The sequence below is a fragment of the Cariama cristata genome, unplaced genomic scaffold (assembly GCF_000690535.1).
Source record: "Cariama cristata isolate BGI_N322 unplaced genomic scaffold, ASM69053v1 scaffold15578, whole genome shotgun sequence".
NCBI classification, from domain to species: Eukaryota; Metazoa; Chordata; class Aves; order Cariamiformes; family Cariamidae; genus Cariama; species Cariama cristata.
Window position 1 is genome coordinate 53,809 of NW_009631800.1, and position 17,774 is coordinate 71,582.

Below are 17,774 nucleotides of genomic sequence, written 5' to 3' on the forward strand. Positions count from 1 at the left end.
TAGGGATTACTGCTTATAGGAAATAATCCCTGGGAGCTATCTGTCAAGTAGTGGGACATTTGTGATAGGTCAGATTTGTTTTTACCCCCTAACTTGTTCATGCCATTGTTTTTATTTCAGATTGGGTTCTCTAGGATTTTGCTTTTCTTCGGGATTTTTTTTTTTTTCCCCCTGAAGGCCTGAGCACTGAGCTCAGATTGAAACTAGAATGGAAAAACTTCAGTCACAGGTGAAACTGAATGACAGAAGATTTACTGGTTTGACTCCCCTCTTCCAATAACTTTTATCCTATTCCCACTGTCATGTGGCTTTGGTCTGATTTGTCAGAGCAGCATTCCCACACTCTTCCCAGAGCTGCTTCGTCAGCCCTGCCAAGGAGTGAGAGCCGCTGCCTGAGCCTTCACAGGAGGCTGTGCATTCCTGACGGGCAGAGGAAAGCCAAGAGGCGGGAGCAGAAATGCAATGGGCAGCCTGCACAGGCCATGAGGCTTGGAGTACATTCCAAAAGCACATTAATGGTCACTGCTGGAGACAAGATATTCGTTAGGAAGAAATTTGTTCTGAATCAGAAAGCAGCTGTTCTTCTATTCCAGCAAAATCTGCAGCATTACAGCCCTTGCTGTCCCTATTCTGCGAGAAATGGGGAGGACAGATTTCACAACAGAAATGCTCAGGACACTTGAGAGCACTACACAGAACCTCTCTCACCTGAAATGACTTCCAGAAGTAACATGAGTTTAAGACCATCCCTGAAATCTTCCTCTATGTTCTCAATCTGTGTCCCAGCCTTGCGGAGGTGAGAATTACACCATGCTGTAAATGTCTAAAACACAGGAAAGAAAGAAAGAAAGAAAAAAAAAAAAGCAGTCAGTAATCTTCCCAGAAGCCAAACAACAGTTCAGAACCAAGGCACTATGACACAGATTCAAATGCTGGTTAGGTTATCATCCTTCCACCCGCTGTGGAGCAGAAGCGTTAGTACCAAAACATACAAAGAAGTTGCAGGGTGTTCCCACGACAGAGCGAGTCTTAAGACAGTCACTTCATGGCTCCAGCATGCCTGCTTTTCTGGAGGGGCCTCTACATTTTGCGTTTGGTTTAGAATAGCATGCCTTAAAATCTGTTTCAAGGGAAGTGCTCAGATTGCTAGGGACCTCAGTGGTGTTAGATAACACATCTTAACATGATATGAAGGAGAATGGAAAACAGCATTCCAGATCTTCTCATCTCTAGATGGGTGTTTGAGGAAAAAAAGGACCATTCTTCTACAGCCAACTGCTTCTCGTCTACTCCATCCCCAGCAAACACAGCTGCTATTCGACAGACACTGATGGACAGCATGTCGAGCTCCTCAGCCACACAAACCACATCCCAGTAGTGTCTGTCCTGCTGCCTCCGTTCTCACCAACTCATTCCTAAGCAGACCTCCCTCCCCTGCCTGACTGTCCCACCTTCCCTTCCCCCTCACATGGAGGAGTAAATGCTTTCTGAATAATGATGCTATCACCCATCTCAGCAGAAGTGCAGGTCCTAGAAAGGATAAAAGTAAGCATTACTTAGTGACACTACTGTCTAGCACAGTCCCAAACTCCCACTATTTGAGGATCATTGCAGCCACCTCAATGATAGAAATCACAGCCACTCTAATCAGTGATGTTATGGAATGCCACTGGAGTAATAATTTGAGTTTAAGGTGCCGGGGAGGAGTGAGGTCCAAACTGCAACACAGCCAGCAGCATTCAGGCTAAACAAAACTCTTTTTGGAAACGCCTTCTGACCTCAAGTGGCCAGGATAAGAGGATCTCATATACGAAAGAAATGAATTTCACCACAACCGATGACAAGACATTTTCTGTGGTTGCAATCTGTCAGCCCATGCTCTGAACAACGGGCATGTGGGGCACTGACAAAGAAGAGACCGTCTCATCCAAGAGATGTGATAGCAGGGATTATCTCAAAAGAGCACCACGTGAACGGGTCTGAAAGAGAAAAGTAAGTGCTACCATTCGATGGCCAAAACACAAGAAGCAAATACAAAACACCTCAGTGTGGCATGGTCTTAAAATAAGTGAATCAAAGAGCCCAACCTGGACATGCAGAAGCTGTTTGACACAAAAGTACTGTTTGAAGGGTAAATAGTAGCAACTAGTTCTTTTAAGGTGGACAAGTTTGTCCAAGTGTTAATGAATGCGTTTCACAGTGTTTGAATAGGACATCAGGCAAACCCTTTTCCTTTGCACAAACTGATAACCCCTCAATCACTCTTTAAATAGAAGGGTGAAGTTAATAAAAAAAAAAAAAAAAAGAGTGTCTCCAAAAGCTCAGTGCTACCACAAGGAAAGGAGGTCTTTCTTCCCTCCCTCTCCCAGATGTGCCCCCAGAGTCAATCCAACTCACTGACCCAGCAAAGAACTGTTTACTTTCTTCAGTAAGGATAGTCTTCTGCTCAGTAATGCATGGAGGCAGTTCAGCAAAGTCTAACAAGCCTCTGCAAGAGAAAATCGGGCATACATGGGCCAGGCAGGAGGGTGGAGCGAACCACAGCAGTCATGCCATCTTAGGCTGTTGGGGAACCACAGCAGAACGGACTCAACTGATACTGAAGCACGGCATGCCAAAACTTTAGAAATGCTTCACCACTGTTTATACCATGCACGGGATTTCAAAAGAAGACTACTCCAAATGGCACAGAGCATCAGGGCTTGTTCTTATTTGTCTGGAAGCTGGGCTTCCTCTATGAACCTGCTCGCATTCATGCTTACACAACTACAAATAACATAGCAGAATCTTTCCTTGGAAAAAGCATTGCTCAACAGCTGCTGAGCTTCCCACTGCTGTGCTCTGGCCTTGCTCTCTGCCGGGGCTGTGGGATGGAGCAGGATAACAGTGCAGCTGTAAATACTTTCATGGCAATGGCCCTTTGGACGGATGCATGTATTGTGAAAGTCTGGGATCTCTTTTTTCAAGATGGTCTGGTTTCCTTCCAGATTTGGAAGCTTTAAAAAAAAAATAAAGTCATTAAGCACCTTTTATTGCTTTTTATTATTATTCCCTTGAGAAATAAAAGTGGTTATTTTTCTCAAATACAAGCAGTTTTATTTGAAAATGGGCCCTGTATCCTGAAGTACATCCTTTTGGCACTACTGTCTTCATTCCACTGCCTGCGCTGTATTATGTGAGAAGAGGTTCATTTATTTGGCTCCCTTTTGCAGCCAGGCTCCTTCACTCTTCCAGAGGGGCAAATGAGAGCAGAGATGCTTTCAAATGCTACATCATCATCACATATCAAAGCATGACAGCAAGTTATGTCAGGAAGGTTATGGATGCCTATGAACGTCCTTCTCATATTTGGAAAGCACACACAGCAACATACCTAGAGGTAGTGACTGGTCCTGGGTCACATTACAAAATCTGTGCTGAATTGAGGACAAAGCCTGAGATCTAACTCACAGGCCACTTGGCTGCACTTTTATGTCTTGTATGACTTCTCTGAAGCCATTTCAGTTTTGTTTTCCATCAGCCCAAAGCAGATCAGAAAGTTCTGCTTTAAATCATGAATAATCCCACTACAGCTCAACCGGGCATCTCTTTGCACATTTTGAGGATGGAAGAGGGCAACCAGGTCTACATTTCTAAGAAACATAGATGAAATTAAAAGCAATCCACAAGTCTTCTAAACTTTGCATTATTATAAAGCCTGGCAGGATAATCAGATCAGTGAGAATATTTTTATTGCTGCAAGAGTCACCTAGGGCTTAGTGGAAAAGTAAGACCCAGAGCCAGCGCTCCAACTTCTTTGCTGGAGCCATCTCCACCACATCATGGCCTCAGACACAGCCGAAGTGAGATGACTCTGCAGAATATTGCCATTAGCCATCAGTGGCAGAGCTGACATCTCAGCTCCTCAAGGACACAGACCATGAAGGGTTAACAGAGCACCCACAGTTCCCCCTAGACAACTCCCAGATACGCAGACATTTTCTCAAGGCACCCTTCAGGTCCTACATAAACTCCAACAAGCATAATACCATAAGCAGCACAACAGCGTATGGGAACGGCAGCAACCAGTAGCCCAGTGTGGGTGCATCAGGTCATTTTACAAGAAAGCAGGACTATGAATGCTTTTAATAGTTGCAATGGGATTCACAAACTATATTCTTCACAGATCAACCCAGAGCAACATCCATCAAAACATAATAATCAGAAAACAGCTTTATGTTGCATTTGCTGCATATACCACACAGGAGTAACATATCTTCTTATTTCAAAGCAGTAAACTGGAAGGAGACAGACAGATAAGAGAAGGCTGGAGAAATGTGGCAGAAAAGTCAGAGGGAGCAGGAGAAGAAGGGAGAGCTGAAATTTTTGCTGTCTGCTGGGTCTTGCAATCCTGGCAGTCTTGTTTGGAGCCGTTTTTACTGACTTGGCTTCACACACAGGATCCTTTTTGTTATTCTAGGAAACCTACTGAAACCACCCACTCGCCCCATCCACCGCCTGGGCAGCGCAGCAGCCCACCCCCGGTGAACCAGCTAGCAGCGGAAATCGGCTCGGGGCTGCCGGTAAGCCCTGCTGTGCTGCCTGTCACCAGCAAACAAGCTTTCCAAACTGGAAAGGGCTCCCGAGAGCAGCTAGCTGCCTTTCGGGTACAGGCCTGGCCTTGGGAGCAGCCAGACAAAAAAACAAAACCGCCTGCGTTTGCTGGGGTGAGGGGAGGCACACCCCAGTTGGAAGGGTAGAAATGCACTGCCAGGTGGGAAGCATCATCTCCTCAGTTGTGAGCTCAAACCACGGCTCTGAGGCAGCAGATGTCCCTCCCTGACGCCTGCAGACGCAGAAGCCTGGAGATTATTCTCCTGCTTACCTCTAACTCCCTGTTCCAAAGACGAGGAAACAAATACTCTGTTAATCTTGAGGCTTACGGACATTTCACAGAGCTGGAAAACTACTTACTGTTAAATAAATAATAGCACCAAACCATCTCATCAACTGGATTTTCTTCATGCAAACCTCACACCATAAATTTTCTATGGTAACTGCACAAGAGGTGCAAACAGAGCTGTGTTTTTCGGCCCTTGGATCTTTCCATATATTGTACTCTTAATTTCATTTTTGGACACAACAGATCGCCAGGACCCCCTGCAGGTCTGCCTCTTGTTCAGTGTTCACAACGGAGGACACCCGATGAAGGAGCACATGTGTGTCTGCGTGTACACGCGTGCATTTCTGACCATTTTTCTCTGCGCCCTCCGCTCCAATCTAGCTATGATTTGTAGCTTCCTTTTTTTGCACCCCAGCTTCATCAGCAAGATCCCTGACACTGAGATCAACTCTTGCTATTTCGTGTTGGGTGCTGTATGAACAATAGGACCTTCAGATTCTACCACAATATAACCTGTCAGATAATAAAAGGAATAACAAATGTTACTAAAAGCAAGCAAACATGATTAACTGTTCTGCCGCCTCAGCATACGAGGCAGGTTTACTGCTGGGGTAACCTCTACAAGCCTACCTGCATACCTATCTTAACAGGCGCACACACACCCTTTTTCTGACAGGACATGAAAAGTCCCTGCGTCTTCAGAGTTCACTGTATTAACCCTTGCCCAGGCATGATTTAAGTAAAAACAACAGCCAGGCAATTATTGCTGGAGGTCCTGCAGCCAAAGCTCTAATGAGATACCATCTTCAGCTAGCTCCTTCCAGGTATCTCCCAGTCCTGCCAACTGCAAACCCACCTTTGGTTCTCCCTGTATTACAGGTGTATGTGCACGCACACACGCACCCCCTGATACTCTTTGCACTTCCCAAACTTTGGCCTTCGCTCCTGAAAGCCAATAACCATTCCCCTTCACACCGTCCTTTCCAAATTCAGTACCATTCTGGTAGCAAAGTGGCTCAGGCAATGTTCCTGAAACCTAGGGAAGCAGGACAGCAAGTCAACATTTTTAAGTTTAAATAATGCTTCTGCCCGGAAAGCAGCAGTGTCGTGACACTGCTCAGCGCAGATCTAGACAGCTCTTTGCTGCAAGACAACAGTCATAACGCACTTCAGCCTCTGAGCAATTTTAGTAATGTAAATGTCGAAGCTACCACAACCACATAAATGACAGATATTAAAAAAATAAATGGGCAGTTTTATCTCTTTGTGGCTGCAACAGTGACATTCCAGCTTTATCTGACCTTTCCAGATGCTCTTTACTTCTCCCTTGCTAAATCACTCTTCCATGCAGCCCTGCTTTCCATGGGTGAGTATAAACTTTCTGACACAGCCAAGAGACTGCCATATTTGTGTAACAACCCTGGATAAGCTGTAACTGAGGCACAGCAGTGCTGCTTGCCTCCCTTCTGACAGGAGAAAAGTCTGGCTTAAGCAACCAAAGAAAGAATTCACTGGAGCACTGCCTCTGCAGAACACCACCACCGTGCTCAAAGGGAAGCAGTGTTCATGGCCACCAAGGCACCCTCCTTCCTTGTTGTTTATGCTGGGGGATGAATTTTAAGCAAGTATTTCAACACAGCTCTGCTGTTGAGATGTGGCCACAAAGGTTTGGCTCCTGCTAAGAAGGGGATGGAGCTGCAAGCACACAAATCTCAGCCTAGTAGCACAGTTTTATGCCGTCTGCACGTGTGTTCTGCAGAGTGAAGCCTTGAACAGGCTGAAAGCTATGGGTGCTAGCCCAGGCTTTCTTCTAGTGTTGTAGGGGAAATGACAGGAAGACTCCCCTTCCAGTCACCAGAAAAGAAAGCAGGATATTCAAACAATACATCGACACAACTGGAAAACACAATCAACTTACCCAGCTGCAAGTGCTGCTCTTCTGCTAGTCGTGTGTTCAGAGGAGTGCACCTGGGCTTCTGACGGCACGGCCAGGCTGCATTCCCTGCTTGGCCTGAAAGCAAACTCTCTGCCGTGCCTGCTTACTACAACGCCGTACATTACAGGATGGCTGAGACAGATCTGCTAATTCTTGCAACAAATTGTGCAGCTGATTCCACACTGCAAGGAATTTTGTTAAAATGAAATTATCTGGAATAATGACTGAGGCACTCAGCTAATAACGAATAATAGTTTATTAAGAGCAGGCAGAAAACTGCTGCACACATGGCTTTTTTTAGGCAGTAGAATTACTAATAAAGCAGTTCCAGCTGCCCCAAAATGGGATCCTTTCCACCTTGGTAGTCTGGAAGTTGAATATACTGTATCCAGTAAGGAGGATGCTAACCCACAGTCACCACAAATCTCTCTTTCTCCTTGAACAGACAGACTAGGCCATCATTAGCTTATTATTCAGAAGTTTTTGGACTGAAAGGCTTGGGCAGGCCATGAAACAGACCTCAATCATCCAGTCCAAGTTTCCCTGCACTCAGCACTAATTCATTACCAGCATTAACCCCCAGGGTCTCATGCGATCTTCCCCTTCCCGGTGCTATTGCTCTCTGACAGTTTCTGTGGCATCCCCTTCTCCAAATCCTCCTTTCACATCTTAAAGCACTTGGAAGAATTGCTGGGGTCTCATGGGTGGCTGCCTGTTCCCCTCCCCACCCTTAACAGAGACTCAAAAGACAGGCTTGGTTGCAGCTTCTTTTCCTGCCTAAGGCTGTGGTATAAGCCAACAAGGAGGTGCTCGGTTAATTAGGGAGTAATTACAAAGTAATCCTGCATCCTGTCAACACCTTGGCACAAGAAAGGCCATGGCTGGACAAGACAGATCACATCAACCACCCTAGTGAAGAAAGCTGGGCCTGGAAAGGGCCCTTCATGAAGTGCAGCTGTGATCAGATAAGCCAAAACACAGTCTCCTGGCCCATTGGAATAGTTTCTGTGCACACAGGCTCCATGTGACAGAAGCTTTACACACAAACACATCAGTGGTTTTCAGCTGTGATGGAGGAAGTGCAGCCCTACAGCCTTCACCAATGTATACTGCACCTCTTGGTTTAATCCTTGGTGTACTTGGATGTCTGCTAGGATATCCAAAAATACTCACAAATGGCTGTCCTATCCCCGCAGAGGAGCTCTAGGGATTGGAGATCCTCTACATAAACCTCATCGCAAGTCCAGGGAACCACCCAATGTGCCTTTTGTTGTTTGAACTTGAATTAAGAGATCAGCCACCATTTGCCATACCCTGCAATTTCATCTTCTAATCTGAAATCTCTGCTGCACGTTGCTTTGCATTTGAAGCCACCTAATAATTTTGAAAAGGCGGCAGGCATTTGATAAACCCTTTCAGCATTTTCTCTCCAAGCCCATTCTCCAGGACACAGGAGTAGTTCAAAAAGCTTGGTTTGTGTTGAAGAGTTACTCTGTCAGCAGCTGGCCTCTAAAGAATTACAGGTATGGTGGTAAATGAGACCAACGCTGCACAATGAAGAGCTTGGCTTTCCAACGGAGTTGGCCAATTCTCTTAGAAAGGCCAAAGGAATTAAATGGATAATCAGAAGGAATCATTACAGACACTCACAGCACCATTTTACCACCTCCACAAAAGGAGTTTAGTACCACTGGCATCAGTGGTAATGTCCTGTTCTGGTTTAATTGCAGCTGCTGAGTTCCAAGTGTGGCTGAAAGACAAAATACAGCCCACGCTGCTTCTGAAGTACTACATCCTGAAAACGGGAGGTATCGTTACCTTGTACTGTGTGTTACCAACATCCACCTAAAGAACCATTTGGTGGCTGCGTCAGGAATTACTGAAGATGAAAAAGAAAATTATAAGCTTACTTGCGTTTCCCAACCCCAGGGCACAGCCCCTGCAACTTGGAAACACAGAGCTCACTCACTGCTCCACAGCCACTTCCCAAAGCCCATCTCTGCAGCTCAGGATGAGAACAACACTACAGCAGTACGAGCCCCAGCCCTAATTGTAGCTGCATACACTAGGCTGGATCCCACTGGGAATGTGAAGCTCACCACCAAAGCCTCTCCTTGCCCAGAGGAGCTAGGAACCATTGCATAGGAAAAATAAACCCTCCTGATAATCAATTCAACCTCTTAGATGATGGCAATGAATCAGCACATCACTTGCAAGTGCAAGTAAATTCAGTGTAGGAGTTTTCATTTTTGCTCAGTGGAACACATGTCTTGCACAATTTTTAGTTCTCCTCTCCTGGAAGACAAGATTAAAAAAAAAAAAAAAAGCCAGAGTTCCTTCCACACTGGTTTTCCACTGGCATGGTATTAACTGCTTTGGAGTAGAACAATTTCTTTTATTAACGGGCTAAAGTGGTGAGGGCAGAAATCTCAATCCAGAGCACTTCCCGTCCAACACAGGGTAAGTATTTGTTCTTCTCTACATTTGTGCCTCTGGAGCCTTTAACTGCCTTTCTGCTAAAGGGCTGCACCATTTCAGGAAGAATCTGCTTCTGGCACTTGAAAGCTACTGACCATTAAATCAATGAGTCAGCTGGCGTTTCAGAACAGTAAAGTACAAGCTCTCTTTATCCCAGAGTTACCAGGGAGCACTAATAGCTAAGAACTTACAAGAAGTTTTCAGACTTGCAAAAACCCCACAAAAAAACTGTGCAAGGAGATCAACTGGCTAGAAGTATGGTCTTGTAGAGTTTATTGTTAAGCTCAGACTAGCAAGACCCCTCCTTCTGTTCTCTCTCCTAAGAAATCAGCTCATAAATGTCAACTTGCTTCAAGATCTCTCATAACAAAAATTAAACAGAGCTTGTCTCTGCACTTTATATGCTGAGCTTCCCAAATGTTTTATATCATTTGGAGATATACTGGAAGAAATAATTTTACTGATCGCTAGGATGCAACTATTCATGGACCGAAAAGTGGCAACAAACCACCGAAAGCAAGACTGTTCGATTCATGGAGGCTGAACTCCAACCGTCCAGTGCAGGACTGGGTGGACACCAGGATGAAAACCTTCATGTCCCTGATGGCAGGCCTGCACTTTACATCTCACCACCCAGTCCAGCTCTCTCAGAGGGTTTATCCAGACCCAGTACTGATGTCATGGTGAGGTGTCACCCACTCAGTGCCAGGAAAAGACTGGGGGGAAGACAGCAAATGTCTGGCACTGTAACATGAATCAGGACATGTGGAGCCGCTCCAGCCGTCGCTTGTCTGGAAGCAGGGGAGAAGGGTGTGGGACGTCTTTCAGTGGAAGCAGGGCAGGGAAGCGCCCTCCCTCCAGTGGATTGATACTGCTCCATAGGCAGATGTAAATGCAGCTGCTATGCTAAAGATTTGTCTTGTGCTTCTGCTCTCATGGGGCTATCAGTTTATGGTAAGTCCACAAAGCCAGCAGTGCAGGAGCTGATGTGGCTGAAAGCCCTTTTGCAGCGTAGGTTAGAGACATTTGGGGCTACCCAGGGCCCTTGTGTCCATCTCGCATGCTGCTGCCCTAAGGGGCTGCCTCCTCCAGCTTCCTGGGAGGATTCACAGGTGTTGCTTTTTCTGTGGCTCTTCTTTGGCTGTTTACTTTGCTGATGAAGGGGAAGGGAGGAAGAGGGAGTTACAGCTTCATTTATCCAGGCTTTCTAAATACAGAGCTAAGTAAACAGGTTGAATAATTGAAACAACTTAATGTATTTGCCCGCTGCTCTGTATGGATGCTGCAAAATAAGCACAAAGCATTGCTCCGGGCTTTTCAGGCTGCAGAACTTTAGTGATTCTGCAGCTCTGGAAGACAGAAAAACCTTGAAATAATCTGATTTTCTAAGGGATGATGGTAAGTGACCTGGGCTAAAAGAATCTATAGCTGTAGCAAGAAAGGGACTCCAAAGCAGTGTTTGGCATGAAGCCTGAAAGATTCCTGACAAAGAGCAAGGAATCAGAAAGGATACCTGTATCCAACAGTTTCTGAAGGCTACATGGTATGGATGTACTACGTGTTTGGGCTCCACTCCCTTCACTGGTGACACAGAGTCTTAGCTAAAGCAGACAGGAAGAAAATCGACTTTGGGATACACTTGTCACCTTGGCCATCATCCCTGTCCCTGACTTAATGTGCTGTCAATGCTCAGAGTTGTCATGCTTATTTGCAGCTGTGAAACGCATCACTCTGCCCCAGAGGATTCTTCTTTTGAAGAAGGTCTGCAATTGTTAAGATCATTCACTTGATATGGGATTTTCCAAAATTAAGAAAATAGCTCCTGGGACAAGATGACTGTGATGCACAGGTCCTACCAAAGAAGTAAGGGCCATGAAGATCGGTAGGGACCTTACTGTGCTAGGGACTACACAGACACAGGGTGAAAAGCTGCTCTGTGCTCCAAAACACTTTCAATACAAGACTCAGAGATGAGGGTGGAGACAGCGCATCTCAGAACAACAAGGGAGCAGCATCAGTCAGGGTGCTTGGCAGTGGTCTCGGCATGCCCACAACCTACCTCTTGTAACGTTCTTTACCAAGATCATAGTAAATTAAAGAGAGATTTAATCCAAAAAAAGACTGACCCTATCTGAAAAAGCTACAAACAGTTCACAATCCCTACAAGCTACATAACTGCATCTGAACAGCAGCCTACTATGCAAGACTGCAGGACTGATCCCCTCACACTCTCCAAAGTTTGGTGCCATCACCTTGTTCTCAAAAGCTACGTCCTGCTGCCACGGTGCAATTTGCTCTAGCTTAGTCCATGCAATTGGTATTAGCAGCCTAATTGGAAGGGAAACAACAAAACAGCAGCACAAACAACAGCAAGAAAGCATTTGTTTGAAAATGTAATGAGCAGACATTTGGCATCAGGGGCTGACAGAGGTGAGAGCTGACATCTCACAGCAGAGAGCTAAAAAGAAAGGGACAGGCGACATGGGGCCTTGAAAACAAAGACGGGTACTTCATGTTTAACAAGGTGCAGAAAGGGGTGCTACTGAAGAGACATGAACTGCAGGGCATGTTTATAAGTGATGGGTGATAAAAATTATCACTGCAGCTGTTTGGGCGAGTGTGATTGATTGCTTCATGGAGGTCAGAAAAAAGGATGTTGCCATTACACAAACATAAGACTATTGAGAGACCGAGTGGGAGCTGTATGGGAGATCCACCAGCCAATCTGGAGGGAAATGAAATGTCAAGTCAGAGTAGGGAATGTCACATCTACTGTTGGATGAAAGGATTTAACTGATCTGGCTGTAGGCAAGATATGGAATGTTTACATAAAGGCATTGCAAAAAAAGTCCCATCGCTAACCCACGTGAGGGGTAAATGTCTTCTAAAAGGCAAAATACAGAACTGAGTCTCGGGAACACTGAATAGTTCTCCCACCTCCACCCCTGCAACACACACCAAGAGAGAGATCGTGAAAAGGTGTAGCTGCTCCTCTATCTAGCCCTAAGTAGATGTGCTCCTTTCATTCACACGCACAGAGCAGCAGTTGTCACTTTTTACTGCTGTTACCCCTGTGAAGCCAGCACAGATAATCGGGATGGTGCTGAGATCTGCACCTTCTCATGCATGAAGAGAAGTAGGTCCTTGCTGCAGCACAAGCTTGCCAGTGTGCCTGCTACGTGTCTCACTGAACCTGCAGGCCTTCAACAGTACACAGACAAGCAGTGTCAGGATGATCAGATCCTCAGTGAATTAGTAGGAATTGACCACAGGCACCTCTCCTCCCAGGCTGTAACTCTTAGGTGGGCACACGTTTGCATAGCTGTAGGTTCAACAGGGTTTTCACTTATAGTTTAAATACCCAGCACATGAAACAGCTAAGAACAACACAAGTTCATTTCTATCAGTGTCTGTGTGTCCTGTGGTTGTGGGGAAGGGTATTTACTAAGGTAATGGTCATATTTAAAATTGAATTGCCTTGTGACTTATTTTTAATTGGATACTGAAAGTGCTAAAGCTGCTGTGGGTGGTGAGATTATGAAGATGGTCTTCTCTGGGATCTTAAGACATACTTCTTGCTGAGACATGAATGTAGGATAAAACAGGATTAACACTGTCTACACTAGCACGGAGTAGGAAGCTATTTCTCAGTGTGCATCAAGGCCCAAGGAGTAGTCTAATTAGTGAGCATATCCCTGAGGGCCCTAAGGCATCTGCATGCAACTACAAGTTTCTAACACCACCTTACCACCACATGCACTGCAGGTGATGGGATCTCATATCTTCACCCAGCATATATAGCCTTGACTGGTACTGAGGTGTGTTTTGAGGGATCCATGCCAAGTCTGTGGGTACTCCTGGACAGTACAGTGAAAACCACTCCAGAGGTGCCTGAGTATCTCAGCCAAGATACCAGAAACAGCAGTGGTAGGAAAACACAGCTTGACAAGGGCTATCCAATGTAGGAGCCATACCAAGGGTCCAGGGCACAGCCTCCCTGCAGAGATTAGTACGCAGCAAGCATAGGAGCTAAGGCTTAGTACTGCAGTAGACCAAGGCAGAAGGGGAGGTCAGGTCAGATCTCCAGGATGGAGATCTTACAGCAAAGTAAGAAAAAAAGGCAGTTGAAGATCAAAAATTATGATAGGGAAAAATTACATCAGTAGTTTTGTTCCAGACTGCTGTGGTTCAATGTTTCAGACACCCCAAGAGAGTAACAACTGCATTAAGAGAGATGGTGGCAATGCTGGCTCACCCAATGTAACACCTGGCTGAGGACAGCACAGCACTTCTCCTCTGCTTCCCCCAATTTGCTGGTTTTGCTCCAAACTCATACTCCTTTGCCCTGCCTATGGTCACCAAGACTCCAGACTGGGAATCTAAGCAGAATATGACCTGATTTTAAGGGGATGCAGTCTTTAAAGACTTTCTTGACCTCGTGACCAAACCCTCGTATTTTTATCATTTTGACCTTAATTATTTTGTCTTGAAACTGTTTATGCAGTTTATCAAAGCATGAAACTATCTCTAAAAGAAGTCAGATGTGGGACTGATATCAAGGATTAAAAGGGAAAAAACATTCAAGGTTTTTTCGTTGGGTTTTGTTTTATTTTCCTTGATCTTTCATTCAACCTGAACCATCAGCAAAGGCAGTTTCAGTTCTAGGTAGCACAATAGCTCTGAGCTAATATCTATTGGTATCATTTATTCTTTAAAAAGCTTGTGCTACGGTTTTACAGTCTAATTTTGCAAAACTTTTAAGAAAAGGAAAAAAGGAAGCGAGGCTTAAAGACACTTGCACCAGGGATCTGCAATACTTTGGGAGGGTGTTGAGCCTGTTAGAATAGCTGCCTGAGGTAAAGCCTGGGAAACGCAGTCAGTAAACTTTCTGGACTTGACCCAAAGGCTACCAAGGAGAATGTTTCCACTGACTGCAGGGGGTTGGGATCAGGCCCTGCGCTGCAGGGGACGGTGGCAGAACGACAGAAAAAGTCTGGTGACTCCAAGCAACTCTAAAGGAGCTGCTGCATTATTTAAAAACAGACATGCAGAACACTTTGTCAGACACTAATGGGAAAATATTTCATCTCTTTTTAAACCTAGCAGCAAGATTTTCACTGTCCTGATGACAGGAAAACCTACAGGAACTTAGGGGGAAACACAATGCAGAATGAACTGGGAGAAAGACACTGCTAACAGCTGGTTCAGCCCATCAGGAAATGTTTGCTGTTTCTGCTTTTCCGCCTCAAAGAGCTGGAGGCTTCAAACAACGTTGTGTGAGAAACAGAGCATGAGGGGACAGCAGAGAGGCAAGTCCCAGCACCGATGCCCTGGGCAAACGGACATCCCCATTGACTGGTGAGACCTTGGGGACCAGCCCAGGACCACCTTCTGTAAAAGTCATGCTCTGCTCACCCTCTAGAAAGATGCGACAAGCCCAAAGGTAACCTAGATTAGTAACACCACACTACTGTATCTGGCTGGGGAAATCAACTTGGCACACAGGACCATCAGGAAAGCATATGAATAATCTGAAGGCAGGAGCTGGAGCTGTAGCAACTCCAATGGCTGAGGACAGAGTGTGATTTAAGCCCTAGCCACAGACACGTTCACATTCTTGCATTTGCTCATTTCTAGGAGATGAGGTCAAAGAGCTCACCACAAGAGAGGATGGATGATGTAAACTGGATGCTGAGTGCCAGCACTAGTGTTGGTTTTTTTTTCACTGTGCTCTGCACATACCCAGAGCCTTTCCATTTATAGGAAAGGCCATTGGTATAAAAGGTGCATTCTTCAGTGGGTCAGAGGAGTCGTCATCATACCGGGTATAAAAATGTTAGCACTGTTTCCAAAGTTCAGCACTTCCAGTTAAGGGATGAGAGGAAAAAAACTCAAATGTTTTCCCTCTCTGAGGAGGGGCTTTCAGGTGGGCAGAGGACTGGAAGAGATTCAAGGAGAAAAATCAGGTATTTTCATCAAGGAAAATTAATACACCTCCGAGTTAATGGTGTCTTAGCTATTTCCAATAAAAAGAGTTAGATATCCATTTTCTTGGACCAGCTTTAGGCTGGAAGAAAGAGGATCGGGACAATTCTTATTTGCCATGCCAAATGTCCCAAGATGCTGTGCGTTAATGCAAATATTATCTTGGGAAAGAGAGAAGATGGAAGAAGAGTAAAATCCCACTGGAAACAAAGTTAAAATTAAATTTTTTTAGACATTTCTACATTACTTAACAACTTGTTACGATTTTCCTTTCCTTTCTGTAGCTCCATTTCAACCCTAAGCATACTCCCAGCTATATTCTTACTAAATAGCGAGTGTTCCCAATCAGTAGCTGCAATTTCACCCTTTTTAGAAAAGTGAGCAAGTTTCAGGATAGCTCTGACAATTCGAGATATTGGCTAGAGTGAACCAGAGACATCTTTTTCCTGCTCTACAGAAAAGGACCTGTTTTCAGCAAGGGCCCGTATAATAGAAATACTTTGTCACAAGTTGCAGGATATTGCTTCAGCAGTGGAGTTGTGATGTCTTTCAAGACCTGTAGTTCAGATGCCTCATGCTCCCATTTTCTTCTACTGTGCAGGAACTTGTTTAAAGGCACCTTCCACAATAAGCTACCAAGTAGGATGGTACTTTACAGGAGTCTGACAAGTGCAAATCACAGGAGATGCAATTCCCTTTGGAAACCACCCCACAGATACAATTGAACTATTAGCTGCATACCCAAACATATTTTGCAGAAGGGAAAGGAAACTGGCAAAATATTGGTATTTTGGGATTTCCAGTATCTGGCTTTTTTTGTTGGGGAAAAACACGAAACACCACACCCAAAACCAAAATCACCCCAATATTGCTTTTCACCCATGGAAAACACACACTTTGCACAGAAAAAAAGCTGTAGTGCTACAGTAAAGAGTATATGCATTTTTGGTCAAAGTATGTTTCTAACAGTTTGAGAAGGACTGTCCCTTTCCAGTACTTGCTGAACACCCTCCCAGGTACCAGTATTTCCCAAGGCACCGTCAAGAGAACAGAGCACACACACAGTGCTGCCAGTTTTGCCATCAACCATGCAGTTCCTACGTGCAGAAAAGTTATTTCCCCCCAGGCCAGCAGGCTGCCCCTAGAATGACAGTCGCTGGGAAATGAACACGGCTGTTCGAAAGACAGTGGTTAGTTGGAAGTAGATGGCAGAGGAACAAAGGTAGGATTTAACTTTTGATTAATCTGTAGGGAGATGCATTCAGTTACAAAGGACGACTGGTAGTTGAGGGGAACTGATTCGAATGGGGTCAGGCAAAGATTAATTATTATTTGCCTTTGCTGCTGTTTAAAGAGAAGGGATGAACAAAATTGCAAGATGAGAACTGCTTCTGACTCGTCCTGGGACAGGAGGAGGAAAAAAAGGGAGGTTGGGACAAATTTTGTGTTTTCTTGGATGAGGGAAATTGCAAAAATAGCTGGAGGAAGAGCTTATTTGTGTTACGAGCTTTAATCTCGGTCTGGCAGTGGTGGCAACAGGCTTTGGTCCAGCAACAGCTGGAGAGAATGACCATATGAAAAATCTGTATTATACATGAACAGAAATCCAGAATTTTCCATTCCTCTTCCTTCTGCCTGGAAGCATATGGCATCTATTCCCAAAAGTTTCAAATAGCAGACACCGAAACGATCACTAGCCCTGCGGGCTAGGAATTATCTTTTCACAGCTCTAGGTCTGAAAAAAAATATATTTTATCCTTGAACATGATGAAATCTTACAATACAATTACATTATTACTGAACATAGAAGAATTTTTAGCCTCCTTGCCTGTGAAACAGAGCACAGGAGCTCACTGCTGAGTCCGACAACTGTACTTTTACAGCATACACGACCGGAGGTACAGTCAGTCCTCAAGGAGATACAGTACAGGATGCACAAGCTACTGGTGGGAGGAAGCGTTCGCATGGGTTAGCACAGACCTGTGCAAAGCACTACTACCTTCTGGTGAGTAGCTCGCTCCACCAATGTTACTATGTTCAGGTTTCCTTTTGGCGCTCGGCTCTGCTGAAACTGCTCAGAGACCGCAAACCATGCTTTAATAAAGAAAACACACACAGACAGAGAAGAGAAATTCCACCACAACTAAAACCCAGCCATCCTTCTGCTCTTTCTACCTCCCACACTGAGCTTCAACCTTGCATTTAGAACAAGTCAGAAGCAACGAGCATTAAACCATCCAGGACACAGATGCATCAGCAGTTTTATAGTCTTTGTAGGTAGTCACCCGTCATATGGCTGCATAAACTCATAATCAGGGGACTATTTGCTTCCATTTCTAGGCTGAGCAAAATGGGAAGCAGCCAGGACAGAGAGTGTTGTTCAAGAGCCCTGGAAGACAGTGCTGTGCTCAGACACCTCGGACCCAACAGGGCAGCACCCCGCTCCGCTCAACAGCCAAGATGGCATTAGTTAAGGAGGCCAGAGGGAGGACA

At 45.1% G+C, this 17,774-nt stretch overlaps 1 protein-coding gene across 2 annotated transcripts in view; it reads right to left on the minus strand.

The window, feature by feature from the left end:
- The window catches only part of LOC104166257 (alpha-actinin-1), a 47,341-nt gene extending 46,522 nt beyond the window's left edge, over positions 1-819 (minus strand). For both annotated transcript variants that reach the window (XM_009706125.1, XM_009706124.1), the window contains exon 1: positions 709-819. In XM_009706125.1, the coding sequence (XP_009704427.1) occupies positions 709-733 (25 nt within the window). In that variant the 5' untranslated portion in view covers positions 734-819. The remainder of the gene's footprint in view (positions 1-708) is intronic.
- Between the last annotated feature and the right edge of the window lie 16,955 nt (positions 820-17,774).